The 13,683-nt window shown below is 37.3% G+C and overlaps 1 protein-coding gene across 1 annotated transcript in view; it reads right to left on the bottom strand.

Moving 5' to 3' along the window:
• The window catches only part of KCNH7 (potassium voltage-gated channel subfamily H member 7), a 250,377-nt gene that overhangs the window by 73,924 nt on the left and 162,770 nt on the right, over positions 1–13,683 (bottom strand). The window contains exons 4-5 of the mRNA XM_068407568.1: positions 6,121–6,545; positions 1,364–1,384 (exon numbers count right to left, since the gene is read on the bottom strand). Of these exons, the coding sequence (XP_068263669.1) occupies positions 1,364–1,384; positions 6,121–6,545 (446 nt within the window). The remainder of the gene's footprint in view (positions 1–1,363; positions 1,385–6,120; positions 6,546–13,683) is intronic.

Below are 13,683 nucleotides of genomic sequence, written 5' to 3'. Positions count from 1 at the left end.
TGCTTTAGAAAGTGGTGAAAGGTATATATGTACCTCATTGATAATGGTAATTACCTGAAAGACATTACTAGCTTAAGTGACCTGATACTTGACAGCTAGTGGACCTTTGCTATACTCTCATAGCAGGAAGCAGAAAAAGAGGGCCATAACAAATCATAATCATAATTGGTACTAATTGGCACCCTGATTGACAGCTTCAGCAGACTGGCCAAGAATTGAATAAGCAGGGAGAATGACATGCTTCTGCCTACCCTACAAAGGAGATTCTTTAAGGTTAAGTTTGAGCTGCCCATTTTTATGGTAGGATTCCTTTGTCCCTGCTTACACAATGCACTGAGAAATGATTTCACTCTCCTGAGCTGTCAGTCCATCATCTTTCACCAGCAGTAAATACATTTATAAAAGTTGTTTTACAGTACAGAGACTGTGTTTTTTTTCTCCAAGATTTTGCCAACATACACATGAAGCAAATGCAATGATTTAGTAGTCTACAAATGGCTTTACAGAATCGAGGTCATGCACTGCATGCAGTTTAGAGAGAAGACTTTACCAAGTACACACACTTTTTGCATCATGCATGAAGTCACAAACCAGTTTTCAGACATAGCTACAAATATTTCAATTAAGCAGAACACTTGAGTAATTTTTTTATAAAAATGGAGGAAGTCACTTAAGAATTATGTTCAAATTGCTTCTAAAATATGTAGCTCAGTGCTGGTGAATAGAAACAATTTTGTAACTGCAGTAAATATTATTTAAACATGAAATTGGCAATGAAGTTCATGCATGCACATTTTAATACTACAGGAAGCTTGAAACCATACCCCCTGCCATCCAGGAACGTGAAACTAGTTTTAAGGAGACAAAAGAGGAGTAAGTGAAGATACTTCCACAAGGCTCCTGATTACCAATTGTTTTGTTTTTGAGATAGTTAACTGAAAGCTAAGCACCTTATAACAATAGATTGTTTGTTAGTGGCCCCACCCTATTGTACATCCTTTCACAGGTAAAACTCCTGGTAGCTTCAATAGAAGTTTTGCCTGCTTAAGGACACAGCACTGAGTTAAATTACTATGATATGTTCTATCTCCCTCCCTTCTGTTTTTGAATTAACAGATAATTAAGTCAAATGACAGTTTAACTATGCCTTCACGTTTTCCAGGGATTGGTAGTTAGTGCTTTGAGACAATAGTTAAGGGAATAACTATGTGTTTAACAAATATAATTTCAGTAATGCACCTGGCCCTAGAGAGGTCAGCATGAGAATGTTGCATTTGAACATTTCATACAGCAGGCAAAAAAACATGCCAAAAAGTGTGGCTGTTTGAAACACTGGAAGGTACAGTCTAGGTGTATACTTTACCTTTGACATTGCGACCATTGTCTGGTTTTCAGCATAATAAAAATGAAGAAAAAGAGAAAGAAGACAACTAAAATCTACATCAGAAAAAAACCAGAAAATATTGCTTAAAAATATGTATGTGGTTTGAATTGAAATATTTTTGCACCTCCTTGATTATATTATGTAAGCTTTTAGTCAAGATGAAGTCACTTTGACAATTGAGAGAGAACCTGTAAAACCGTTTGGAGTAGAGCAGCAGGTAGTAGGACTGGCTCTGGCTAACTTGCCTTAACAGTAACATGATAAAATTGTTTCTCCACAAGTCTGGTGCTGGGTTGGAGGTCAGAAATGCTAACCCATGAAGTGGTAATTAGTCACACGTAATTAAGTGAGGCTGAGGCACCCACAGGTGTGGGCGGAGGCGCAGACCGCTGGCTGTGTGGGGTGTGGGGCTGTGCAGGCAGCCCTGTGCAGACCCCCAGGCCCCCTGCCTGCCCAGGGCTCACAGGAGGAAAAGTTTTTACCATGGCAGCAAGCTGAGCAGCGCCTTTCTAAGTAAACGGAGAAACACTGAGGAGAAAGATATACCTTAAACCTTTCTTCAGCTCTTAGGTGTCTTTCCGCAAGGTAACAGTGGCAAAGTTCTCTGTTGCCACAGGCACGCCCAGCCCTGAATCCTCTCATGAGATCAAACCGCTTCAGGGAGAATATTATTATTGTTGTTGTTACTATTATTATTATTATTTATTGTTATTTTAAAGAAGCCACACAAGTGGATAGGTAGAAGCCACCCCTATTCAGGGGTGTACATGACCCAGCGGCTGCCCTCCCTTCGTGTCGTGCCCCCTGCCTGGCTGCGGCAGCTCGGAGGGGGTATGAGGGTGAGCGAGGGCCCCAGGGGCTGGCAGGCCACGAGGGGCCAGGTGCAGTGTGTGGCCCTGCCCCTCTGCACTGCCGGCCACCGTGACCAGCTTACCAGCTTTCAAAGGTTCATTGGGCTCAAGCTGATATTCACTCGTGGTTATCCCCTGCTGACAGCGGATAGTCCTGAGTCCAGCGCAGAGCCACGAAGATGATTAAGGGGGTGGAACATCTCCCTTATGAGGAGAGGCTGAGGGAGCTGGGTCTCTTTAGCTTAGAGAAGAGGAGACTGAGGGGTGACCTCATTAATGTTTATAAATATGTAAAGGGCAAGTGTCAAGAGGATGGAGCCAGGCTCTTCTCAGTGACATCCCTTGACAGGACAAGGGGCAATGGGTGCAAGCTGGAGCACAGGAGGTTCCACTTAAATTTGAGGAAAAACTTCTTTACTGTAAGGGTGACTGAACACTGGAACAGGCTGCCCAGAGAGGTTGTGGAGTCTCCTTCTCTGGAGACATTCAAAACCCGCCTGGACGCGTTCCTGTGTGATATGGTCTAGGCAATCCTGCCCCGGCAGGGGGATTGGACTAGATGATCTTTCGAGGTCCCTTCCAATCCCTAACATTCTGTGATTCTGTGATTCTGTGACAGGCAACCTCTGAGGGCTGAGGTGGCTGTGCCTCCACCTGCCCTTGTGGCAGCCCTGTCCCTGCAGAGGCCTTGCTTCAGCCTCACTCTGGAGAAAGGCCGTGGCCCTCTCCTGTGAGGGGAATCGAAGGAGATGTTGGGCCTTGTCTGTGGCATCGTGTCACACCTGCTGCCTCTCTGGCTTTTCCTCAGCTTCCTGAGGACTGGAGAGCATTGGAGATGGAGCTGGGCCCTCTGGACCACGGGTGTGGGAGAGTGTTTAGTTCCTCTCAGCCTGATGCCTTTCTGTGCCGGGCGTCTGTAGCAGTAATGCAGATTTTGTAGGCTTAGTTAGGCTCAAAAGCCTGCTGTTTTTTTAGAAGACTGCAGGGATGTTACTGAGGTCACTTTCTGAAGACAATAAAATTCCTGAAAAGTCCCTGTGAACCTGTACTTGCCTGCAAAGTCTGGATTGCTGGCGTTTCAGGTGAGAAGGGCTTGGCCGGAGTTTGGGAGGTGGGTGGAAGATACAGTTCCTGCCCTGCTGCTTTTGCTGTCAAATAGGCAAATTTAGAATGGAATTCAATTGAGTACACTCAAATAAATTTAAAAACCTAAATTGTCATTGTTACTGTAGTACCTTTCAGCACGTAATGGCCACAGCTATGATAATTTTAAAGTGTTAGGCAACTAGGCTACATAAAGTAATTTAACACATGAAATCATTTGTATTCTCAATTGCCTTATCTTCCAAAAAAAAAATTTGACCGTGGATGAATTACTGTAGTTAGTATTGAGCTAAATAATGCTATTCTCTTCTGTCAGAATTCTGTTGTGCTGATTCAATTAATATTATTTGAACTGGAAGAGGTGGAAAAAAATTAAATCTGAATCCCGAATTGCATTTTTGGACAGAGTAGTAGTTTTCAGTGGATTGAGGAAAATTCAGAATTATTAGGATCAATAAACAAAATAAAAATGGCACGGGAAATATATTAAACCTTATGCTTCCTCGGGTAATACTTTTTGCAACATTAAAGGCCCCACAATTTAGCCCGTTGGGACTATAGTTTACTTTTACTTATTGTGCTTTACTTTTACTTAGAGCTTTGCATTCTCCAATACAGTACCTGCATCTTCTGGTGAGAATCTGTGAGTCCAGAGAAGATGATTTAGGCTGAATCCTGGTTGCCTAACTTGCATGGACAATTTTGTAGCAACAATAGGCTTTTATGGCTCACTGTTGAGTAAGGCAAGCAGGACTTGCTGGCTAAATTTAGGCATCTTTTCCTCATAAGGTACCAAATTCTAATGTTTGGAAGCAGATGGCATCAAGGATAGCTGCTAATTCAAATGCAATTCTGAGAGCCATCCTCTGTTCTGCTGTACTCTTTTAGAATGTGTATGTATGAACTAAACTTAGAGCCAGACTCTCTACTATTTTGTAGCTTACGTAGAATGAAATCAGAGTGTCACTGTTTTATCTATTTACACTGTAAATGATCACATCACGTGAGAGGCCACAGGAATTCAAATGGATTATTGAGTCCTTGTAGTAAAATTTATTTTCCTTAGTATTTAACATTTGAAAAATATTATTCAATGAAATGGAGCTAGAAATTTTTGCTCCTCCACGCAGCAAGTATTAAATTATGTGGCGATTCCTGCATGAGCTTTGTACCATATTAACCAAAGAAACTTAATATACAAACTTATTTTTACACATTTTCTTCATATAACTATATGAAGAATAACCAGTTGGGAAGTGCTTTAATGAGTATAAGTTCTGAAAATAGAAACTGACAAAATAGATATCTTTAAATGTGTTTTATTTGAAAGGTTAGTTTAAGTATCTGGGGAAGTTGAAACCAAGATGAAGCTTATGCAATGGTCCAAAAGACAGTCCAAGGTTCAGCCTTGGAGTTTTTTGCCTCCACATCCTGATCTTAAAATCTTGGCTTGAATGTAAACATGAAATATAGCAAAATACTATGTTTTAGGATGGATGTAATTCAGTTTTCAGGTTCATTTGAACTGAAAAAATCAGAATCCAAAAGAAAGAGAAATGAGAAAAGGAGTATTTACCCATTATATTTAATACAGGAAGAGTAATGGGAAGGAATAGTTTTGCTATTCTAGGAGTTAATCTGGGTGTCAGAGAAGTATTCAGTTATGTTTTAGGAGATGTACAGAAGCAAAGAGCCCTTGATGTGGACCTTCGAAAAGGCAGGAGAACTTAAAGGAATTTTACACTTGTGCTCAATGAATAGGAGAAAAACAGGTAATCACTGAAAATGAGAATTCATTTTCTTGCTAATTTATGAATCTGTACACAGTCTTCCATGACATATGTTTTTGAATTCTTAAAATATTCCACATACATTCCTTGTCATCTGGCTTGAATGAAAAGTATGCAATTTAAGTTATTAGACCATCAGTAGCTGCAAAAGCAGTGTATATGTGGCACTTTTCTGTGAAAGTCAGTTTTAAAGGTGCCTTTCCATTCACAGGGCTTTCAAACCTCTGGTTGCTAAGCTGTTTCCCAAGTTTCTCAAACTCCCTGTCTCCAACAAGAAACCATAGACCACACTCCATGGCTGTGTGCAATTAGGAGAGACAGTAGAAAACGAAGACAGAGGAAACATCTTTGTAAATTTTGCTGATTGCAAGAATATACTAACACAAAGAGAAAATCACACTTACATGAATTTTACACTAAGCATTTCACCATTTCACTGCGTATTTCACTAAGCATTACACAAAGCATTTCAATGGAATTGCTGAGGATATTTTCTCCAGTGTGAGAGAAAAATCATGTCTCAGTGTTGAATCAGTGAATATACAATGTACACATTACAGATTTAAGAAAAATAGACTGATCAATCTCTGAGTACGATTTCATACAGTCAAAGACAATCCAATATATGTAAGTACGGGACAGAACTGTGCATGCAATTTTAACTTGATCACCTGTTTCCGCCCCCCGCTGCCCCCGAATACCAATATGAGCTTTAGGAATGTTGGGCCCAATTTTGCTATATCCCTATGCAGAAGGCAAATGGTACTGTAAGAGCAACCCTGTGATTTCATTGGTCTGCTTAGACATGAAAAGCAGTATTTAGTGTAAATAAGCCTGGCATATTTCAGCCCTTAATATTTTTAGTGTGCTTTTGAATGTATACAGCTGATTATATTTAGTTTTGCTTACAGAATGATGGTAATTACTATGAAAAATTGCAATAATTCCTTTCGTAGTACATCACAGAATACTGATTGACTTTCTACCATACCTTCGCTTGCGTGACGGTCCCTAAAAATGTTCTTGGGATGGACGTTAAAGCCTTCTATGTCATGTACTGAAGATGCTCTCCGTATACTACAAATGCTTTCCTTTGATCTGGAATGGGTTAGTGGGTTGCTTGTCTGTATCATGTCAGGGTAAAGTCTGTCCCATTGCTGTTTAGGTGATGAATGGTCAAGAGGTCCTGATATATTAACCAAAGGCGAACATTTACTTGGTTGAATCAGTGCTTTTGTATCATCCACTTCTGAAGGACTGCAACTTTCTTTTGTAGGTGATTTGAAGTGCTTCATAGCCACTGAGTCATCGCTGTGCTTGGATGAATCGACTATCACTGCATCAGGGTCCTCCTGCGGTAAGGACTGCTTTCTGTATGTTAGAAGTCTCAATCCAGGCAACCGGAACCCAAAAAGTCTGCCTACATGTAAATACATACAAAAGAAGAAAATATTACATATTAGTTTCTTGTCATGAAAATCTGCTTTTTTCACACACAGTCAGAGTGCCTAATAATTGCTATAAATAATCGACCTATTCCTAATAAATTACAATGCTTATCAATGGAATGTGTAAATATGGAAATATTATATAGCTGCAAGTTTGCTATAGTCATGGTGTTAAAGGATTACATACTTAAGTCAGGCCTAAGTTATTGAGCTCAGAAGTGGAATAGCAGCATTGATTCTACAGTCTGTTTTAAAAGAGAGAAGGTTATATATTCTGATGGTCCTTTCTAAATTTAAAATCTACGCATCTATAAAAGACTACTAGAACATGTTGAACTACTTTGCTTGGTAGCTGTTATGCTGAAATAGGTATTTGTGGGTTCTATTATTAGTGGAACTCCATGTGCTTAAAAGGGTACTGCTGTTTTATTGGTTTGTTGGCTACAAATTAAACAGGAAGATACCAGTGCTAATCCTTCAGGAACACAAAAATAAGTTGTGTATCAGTTTTGCCACAATCATTTCCAATACTTACATTTTACGATTAAATGAAACACTTATGTTGAATGAGTTGAAAATGAAAAGTAACGGAACATGCAGGAAGAAAAAACCTGGTGCCTCAGTTGCACCTATACAGTACAATTATCTTTTGTATATTTGAGTGGGTGTGGGCTTAGTTGGGCTTGGTATATTGAATGACAGGGTAGGCTATTCTGAGTGCGTGGAAAACCAACAAGTTTGTGTAATGGTAAGAAATACCAGTAGCTGAGAGGAAGTGTGAAACATGGTGCAAATAAAGAAAATATAGAGGAAGAACTGCAAAATCTACAGACTGTCCCTCTAAAAAAACCAAACCTAGAGAGCAGATATTTTAAAGTAATGTGTAATATAACTCACAGATGGAGGCACAGGGACTTCTGATGTACAGAAAACATAGTAAATAGTTTAGAAAAAAAAATGGTAAAAAAAATTTAACAAAATAATTGAAATAATTGAAATGATTAGGTGTCATTGTATAAACAGTCTGACTTATCTAATAGGTTCTTGTCACTCATCACTTTGCTACATGAGTGTTTTCCACAATGAATCAATAGCAAAATGATTTCTCAGAGGACATCTCAAAATGTCTTGTTATTCCCCCTTACTGGTATAAGAAATTCTGTTTGGGATAAGATTTCATTTTTTGCAGTCAGTTTTAATCACCAGCGTTTGTAGCTAGCTAACGTTCATTAATATTTAGCACTGAAATTTATCATCCCATACTGAAATGTTTTGAAATACTCTTTCATTGATGCCTACGCCCAACAGTAAGTGTAGAGCAATTGATGGCACAGCTTAATCATTTAATGTTTTAAAATGAATGTCCTATATATTTAGTATTGAATTTATTTTGAATTCTAAATGAATGAATGTGAGAGTGCCCTGCTCTTCTTAAAGGAAAACCTATGTAAGAGCTAAAGTTGCTATACTGGACAACACCACAGGTCTGTTTAGTACTCTGTTGGACCTCTGATATTTTCCAGTAGTGGATACATGGAGAAGCAGTTTAAGAACCACTACATTGTGTTATTTCTCCCAGTAAATTTACTCAGTTTCTGGCTATCTGCAGTTGAGAAACTTTCTGAGCCAGAGATTGTGATCAAACCACAAACTGAATGTTTGGCGTACATTTCTTCTGCGAATTTGTCTCCGTGCTTTTGAAACTTAGTTGTACTTCGATCTGCAAAGCATCCTATAGGAAACAGTTCCATAATTTTAGCATACCTTTGTGAAAAAGTACTTCCCCTTGCTTGCTATAAACCTGTTGCCTTGGGGAGGGTGCTAGTTCTTATGATATGAAAAATAGCTAATAATTGCTCCCTTTTTATAGGCTCAATAAAGTTTATAGCTTTTCATACATCTCTTGAATTCCTCTTTGTATACCTCTTTTCCAAGCTGAAGAATGCTTGTGTAACTGTATTGTGTACCTCTGTTCTTCCTTCACGCTCTTCTCAGTTCCTTTTCATTTCTAATGTAATCATTTTTGACAGTGGCCTGAGCTACTCGCAGACTCAGGGATCCATGCAGTAACATAACGACTTTTTGTTTTTATCTTCATTCCTTTCCTTATAATTCCTAATATTTGATTGCCTTTTTGAGTTATCTTCCTAGCCTGTGCTAATTTAAGATATTTTCATAACAGCTAAGAGATTTCTTTCTTTATTGGTAAGAGATAATTTAGCCTCTATTATTATGTCTGTAAAAATTTTTGTTTGCTGTTTTATCACTTGGCCACTCACTATCATAGGATATGTCTATAAATCTCATATCATATTCTGAACAATTTTGTGACATCCGCAAACATTGTCACCTTACTCTTTGCACCTTTTTTATCCAAGTAATTGAAAATGTATTCAATAACAAAGAACCTGTGAGACTCTACTGATAACATCTCTGTATTTAAAAATCTGGCCATTTATTTCCACCCTTTTCCCCTACTTTAAAATAAATCCATGTAACAGTCTTCCTTTTTTTTCTTGATAATTTCTGAAAAAGCTTGTTGCATTCCAAAGATTTAGTATTGAATCTATTACTCTAATGCATATACACACACAATAGTATAGTAGACAGAAATCTTTATTACATAAAACCAGAGTCATGCATGTTTTAAACAGCAGCTAGAGGTGCCAATTTTCAATGTGCGCAGTGATATTCAGCAGAGTGCACCTTGGGAACATGTGTATTTCTTCTAACGTACTAAGTATACTTGAACAAATTTCTTACAGTTGAAATTAGTGAAGTACATAAAAAATAATTTTATTATTTTTAAATGCATGTAGAATTGAGTTGTAAAGCAGTTTATAAATCAATTTTGAAAGTTTATTGCACCAAACAAATACTATACTTCTTTTTTCATCAATTACATTGAACTTCTTAAATATACCATTCATAAGGTGTTCTGGCATTAGACGCTGTTAAAGGCTTTTTGCTGGCGCTCTACGTTAGTCATATTCATGGTGGTGCAGATGCTCCTTTCTGCTTCACCAAGTTAATATGACCATGTTATACTGCATTACTGATTCAGCTGTCTAACTGCAGTTCAACTGGAAAGAATATTCAGTGAAAATTTTGCTTCTTGCTAAGACTCTTGGGCATGAAATAGAAAACTTAAATGAGTAGCTTTTTGCTGTTCTTCCATAAACTGTAATAAATTGTCTCAAAGTTAAAAACCCTATTTCCTGCTTTTTAATTTGAATATGCTTTAGAGGACGAGCATTGTTATTCTTCTTCAGTGTACAGATAATGAGCTATATGATGTGTTGGACATTCAGCTCTCTCCTGCAGTATTGCAGCTAAAGCTGTCAGGAGGCCCATTCAGAATTTGGCTAGTTTACATTACACTTCTTTGCTCAGCTCACTAATAATACAATTTGTCATGAAGCAAAATTCAGGGCCGCAGGCACGCTGTCCCAGTATAGACTAGAAGGGTCAGTGGAAACTTTCCTGGCATGCTGTTTATGGGATAAAATATTTCATTTGAAAGTGGACAACCCCTGCTTTGTATAGGTATGATGTCAGAGCAGATTTATCTTGGCTTACAATGCTAAAATATTTTTGAAATGCAACTAGCTGTTTACTATAAATATACAGATAATGTTACATTAAAATCCTTATGTTTTATTGAAGGTGAAGTCTAGATTGCCAAGTTCTTCTTAATGCTGAGTCAGAGATTTGTATAATTGTGGCTTGCTAAGAGCAATTGAGGAAAGCAGTTGAGTCTGAGTCACAATTCCAGGCTTACATTCCACCTCCTCCTTTCAAATCTTGCTTCACTGAATAAGTAATTTGCAAATGAGTTAATCTGTTGGTTGCATTTATTCTCTGCTATCTCAGCTAACCCTTATAGTTTCTAAATAGTAGAACTCAGTCCAAAAATATACTGCAGGTAAGAAAGGACCTTTCTAAACTGTTTGCAGAGGTAGTTATCTCCAAAGTTACAAATTCAAATCAGCTTTTCTTGCCTTCTGAAAGCCTTTTTAAATTCTATCTCATATTTTAGGAGATCAAAGGAAAAGACATTTAGAATTTATGGAAATAAAATTTTTTGGTTAATAGTTTTGTGAAAAAAGTGTAGGGAAAAAACCTATCTTGATAAGAAAAATTAGCAGCCTTGCTTTTCCATAAGTATTGAAATGGGAAATGTTAACATTAATGGAAAATTGCAATTCTTAAACACTAAATATCATCATAGAGAATTTTGTAGCGGGGAAAAAAAAAAGAATGAAAATTTGTTCCAAAAAGACCTTATTAACAGTTACGATCATGGTTGCAAATTTCCTGCCCCATCAATACAAATTTCATTTTGAAAATGGGATATTCCAGCAAAAATGTATCTGAATAAGGATTTCTTCAGTAAACCAATACACTTGTGTGGCAAGTAATTCCCCTGTCTGTTCTGTGCAAACATTCTGTAACAAGGGAGGGAAATTATATTTGGCCTGAATATTCCTGGTTTCCTATCCTGAGCACTGTAGAAGGGTAGCCCTAAGAGATAGCAGCTGGGAGGTCATAATGGCTTCTCAAAGAATTGCTCAGACAGTTTTTGTAACACCTCTAGTAGCATTGTTACTTTCATGCTGACGCAGAGAAGTAGGTGTCCAGAAACCAGTATCTGAAGCTGCTTTCAGATAAGTCAACCAAAGGGAAAAGAAGTGCTAGCTGGTCTCAGGCTCCCTAGCTGGGTGCTAGATTTAGTTCACTAGACTCTCAACCTTCTCTAGATTTAGACTTTTCAAAATCAAGCCAAAGGAGCTCAAATGCACAAATAGTTTGCACAAGATAATTTAAGTGAAGTGTAGATACTGTCAGAACCGTTTCCTGGTATGATGTACCACCTGTCCTAGGCTGAAAGTTAACCAAACTCTGAGCTGTCCATGTTCCGGTACAACCTGTTAACTGTGGTAGAGTGTTGAAGAAAATCAAGTCTTGGATAGTTTTATCATAGTGGATGACTGGTCTGGCTATAATATGAAACATATTTTACTTTTTCAATCCATAAGATTAAAGAATACAACATACATATCCACAAAGATCGACCAATTCTGAACAGAGAGAGATTTCCTTGACAAGGGCAGGTAAGGTAGGTTGATTATGACAGACTATCCTCCAGAGCATGGGTTAATTCAGCAATACTTTTGTTCTGAAACTTCCCCAAACAATGAGCAAAATTACTTTCACAAAAGGAGCACAAGTGAGCTCTTTGCTGAAAGATATCTGATAAATGAATGCCTACTCAAGGAATTTTCAGGATCTAGGTTATCAGAAATACAGCACAGGCAATTATTGAATTGCTGCTCAAAGACTTGGAAATACCATCTAACAACTTATGAAACAGACTGAAGGAAACAGTTGCTTCTGAGAAATGGAATCCCTAAACATTGACAGTCTAAAATAGCAGTAAATACTTGAATGTTCTCTATGCAAACACCAAGTCATGTGCTGCTGCCTTATTTTCAGTCTGGGCTCAGCAGGCCTTAGAACAGAGAATTACAGCAAAAGCCAATTATAGTTTTTTTCAGTTCCTTTCCCCCAAATGTAGAGAAGCATACGTAAGTGGATAATTTTCTTGCTCCGCTCATTAAATAATCTTAATTTCTTTTCAGACAGGAAAAGGAAGGCATATCCAATTATTAACTTTAGAAGCTTAAATTTATAATTCTCAGATACTGCATACAAACATTATTTTAATCCTCTGGCATGGTCTACTTCAATTTTGGCACTCAGTTCTTCTTTTATTTTTCTCAAAAATTTAAGGTTGCACTTGAGTTCTATCAGTATTAGTAATAGCAATCTTCTTTAGGTTCCCTTGTAAGTGAGAAAGTTGTTTTGTCTCTGTGCTGGTGATGGCACATTTTTGTCTTCAGCCTATACTTCTGAAAAGTAGTATTGAGGATGGCTAAGCGAATAATACAGTTCCAGATCCTCCTGTCTACACATAGGCCTCTGAGATAGCCTGTCAAAACATGAATGGAAAGAAAATCTCTGGCTACATGTAGGGCTATGCTGTGTGTGGTTTACCAGTGAATTTAGTCTGAACAATGTTCTCAGGGTCTCCCTCAAAAGACATAATGGTTATATCCTTGAATGTTAATATGAACCTGTACATTTACCTGTCTGATTTTCTTCCCATTTGTTGATGGAGATGTCATTTTATTAGATCTTATTCATTATGTTAAGATTATAGGAGTTAGAGTGTTTTTGTGAAAAAGTCGTAAGAAAAAAGAATTTTTGGTCCTCTCAGAAAGAGATTTTACTTTTTGCATTTTTATTTCTTAGACATAATTAGAAATGGAAAAGAAGAAAAAAGTAAATAACTGCAATGAAACAAAATAGCAAGCATCATAACAAATATTATAGGCAAAGAATTAATCAACTAGCACAATATTTTGCTGTCTTGCTGAGAATATGGTGGGTTTTTTGGTAGCTGGAAAAAAGAATTAATTCATCTATTAAATCAAGTTCTCAAGAAATTCACATCCCTTCATCACCTTGGTTTCCAGACTTCATAGAATAAAAAATATTGTTTTTGTCTGAGACAGGAAGCCTGAAGTTCTCTTTATGTTTTAACACTGAATTTATATACCGCTGCCAAATTCTGCAGTGTGTTTTGTCTCATATATTGATTGAAATTTTTTTCTGCTCTGCATACAAGAACTTTCAGTGATAATAAGCTGAAAAGTATCACTACATTTGGAGTTTATATGTCATATAATTATACTAAATTTAATAGTTTAGCTGTTATATCTATAGTTTTGCAGAAATAAGTATTCAGAGTGGGAGCAAGAGCCGTATTTTGACTTGCACACTTCTAGAATTATATAAAATGTAATGAGATCTTGAAATAATAGAACCAGAACAAAGCAATAAAAAGACTTTAGTAGATAGAATTTTAGAGGGTAGATTTACCTGAAGAAGAGCCACTTGAAAGGTTGTTACCATCTGAAATACAATTAAACTAGATTTACAAAAAGCTTTAGCTTAAAAAGAAATAGGTTCAAAAAATAAACAGACTATTAAGAAAAGAAGGTAGAATATAAAATTTCCACACATTTTAGAAGCAAATTTAG

This window comes from Nyctibius grandis, chromosome 9, assembly GCF_013368605.1.
Source record: "Nyctibius grandis isolate bNycGra1 chromosome 9, bNycGra1.pri, whole genome shotgun sequence".
Classification (NCBI taxonomy): Eukaryota; Metazoa; Chordata; class Aves; order Nyctibiiformes; family Nyctibiidae; genus Nyctibius; species Nyctibius grandis.
The sequence above is the reverse complement of the archived record's forward strand: the minus strand, read 5'-3'. Positions and strand labels throughout refer to the sequence as shown.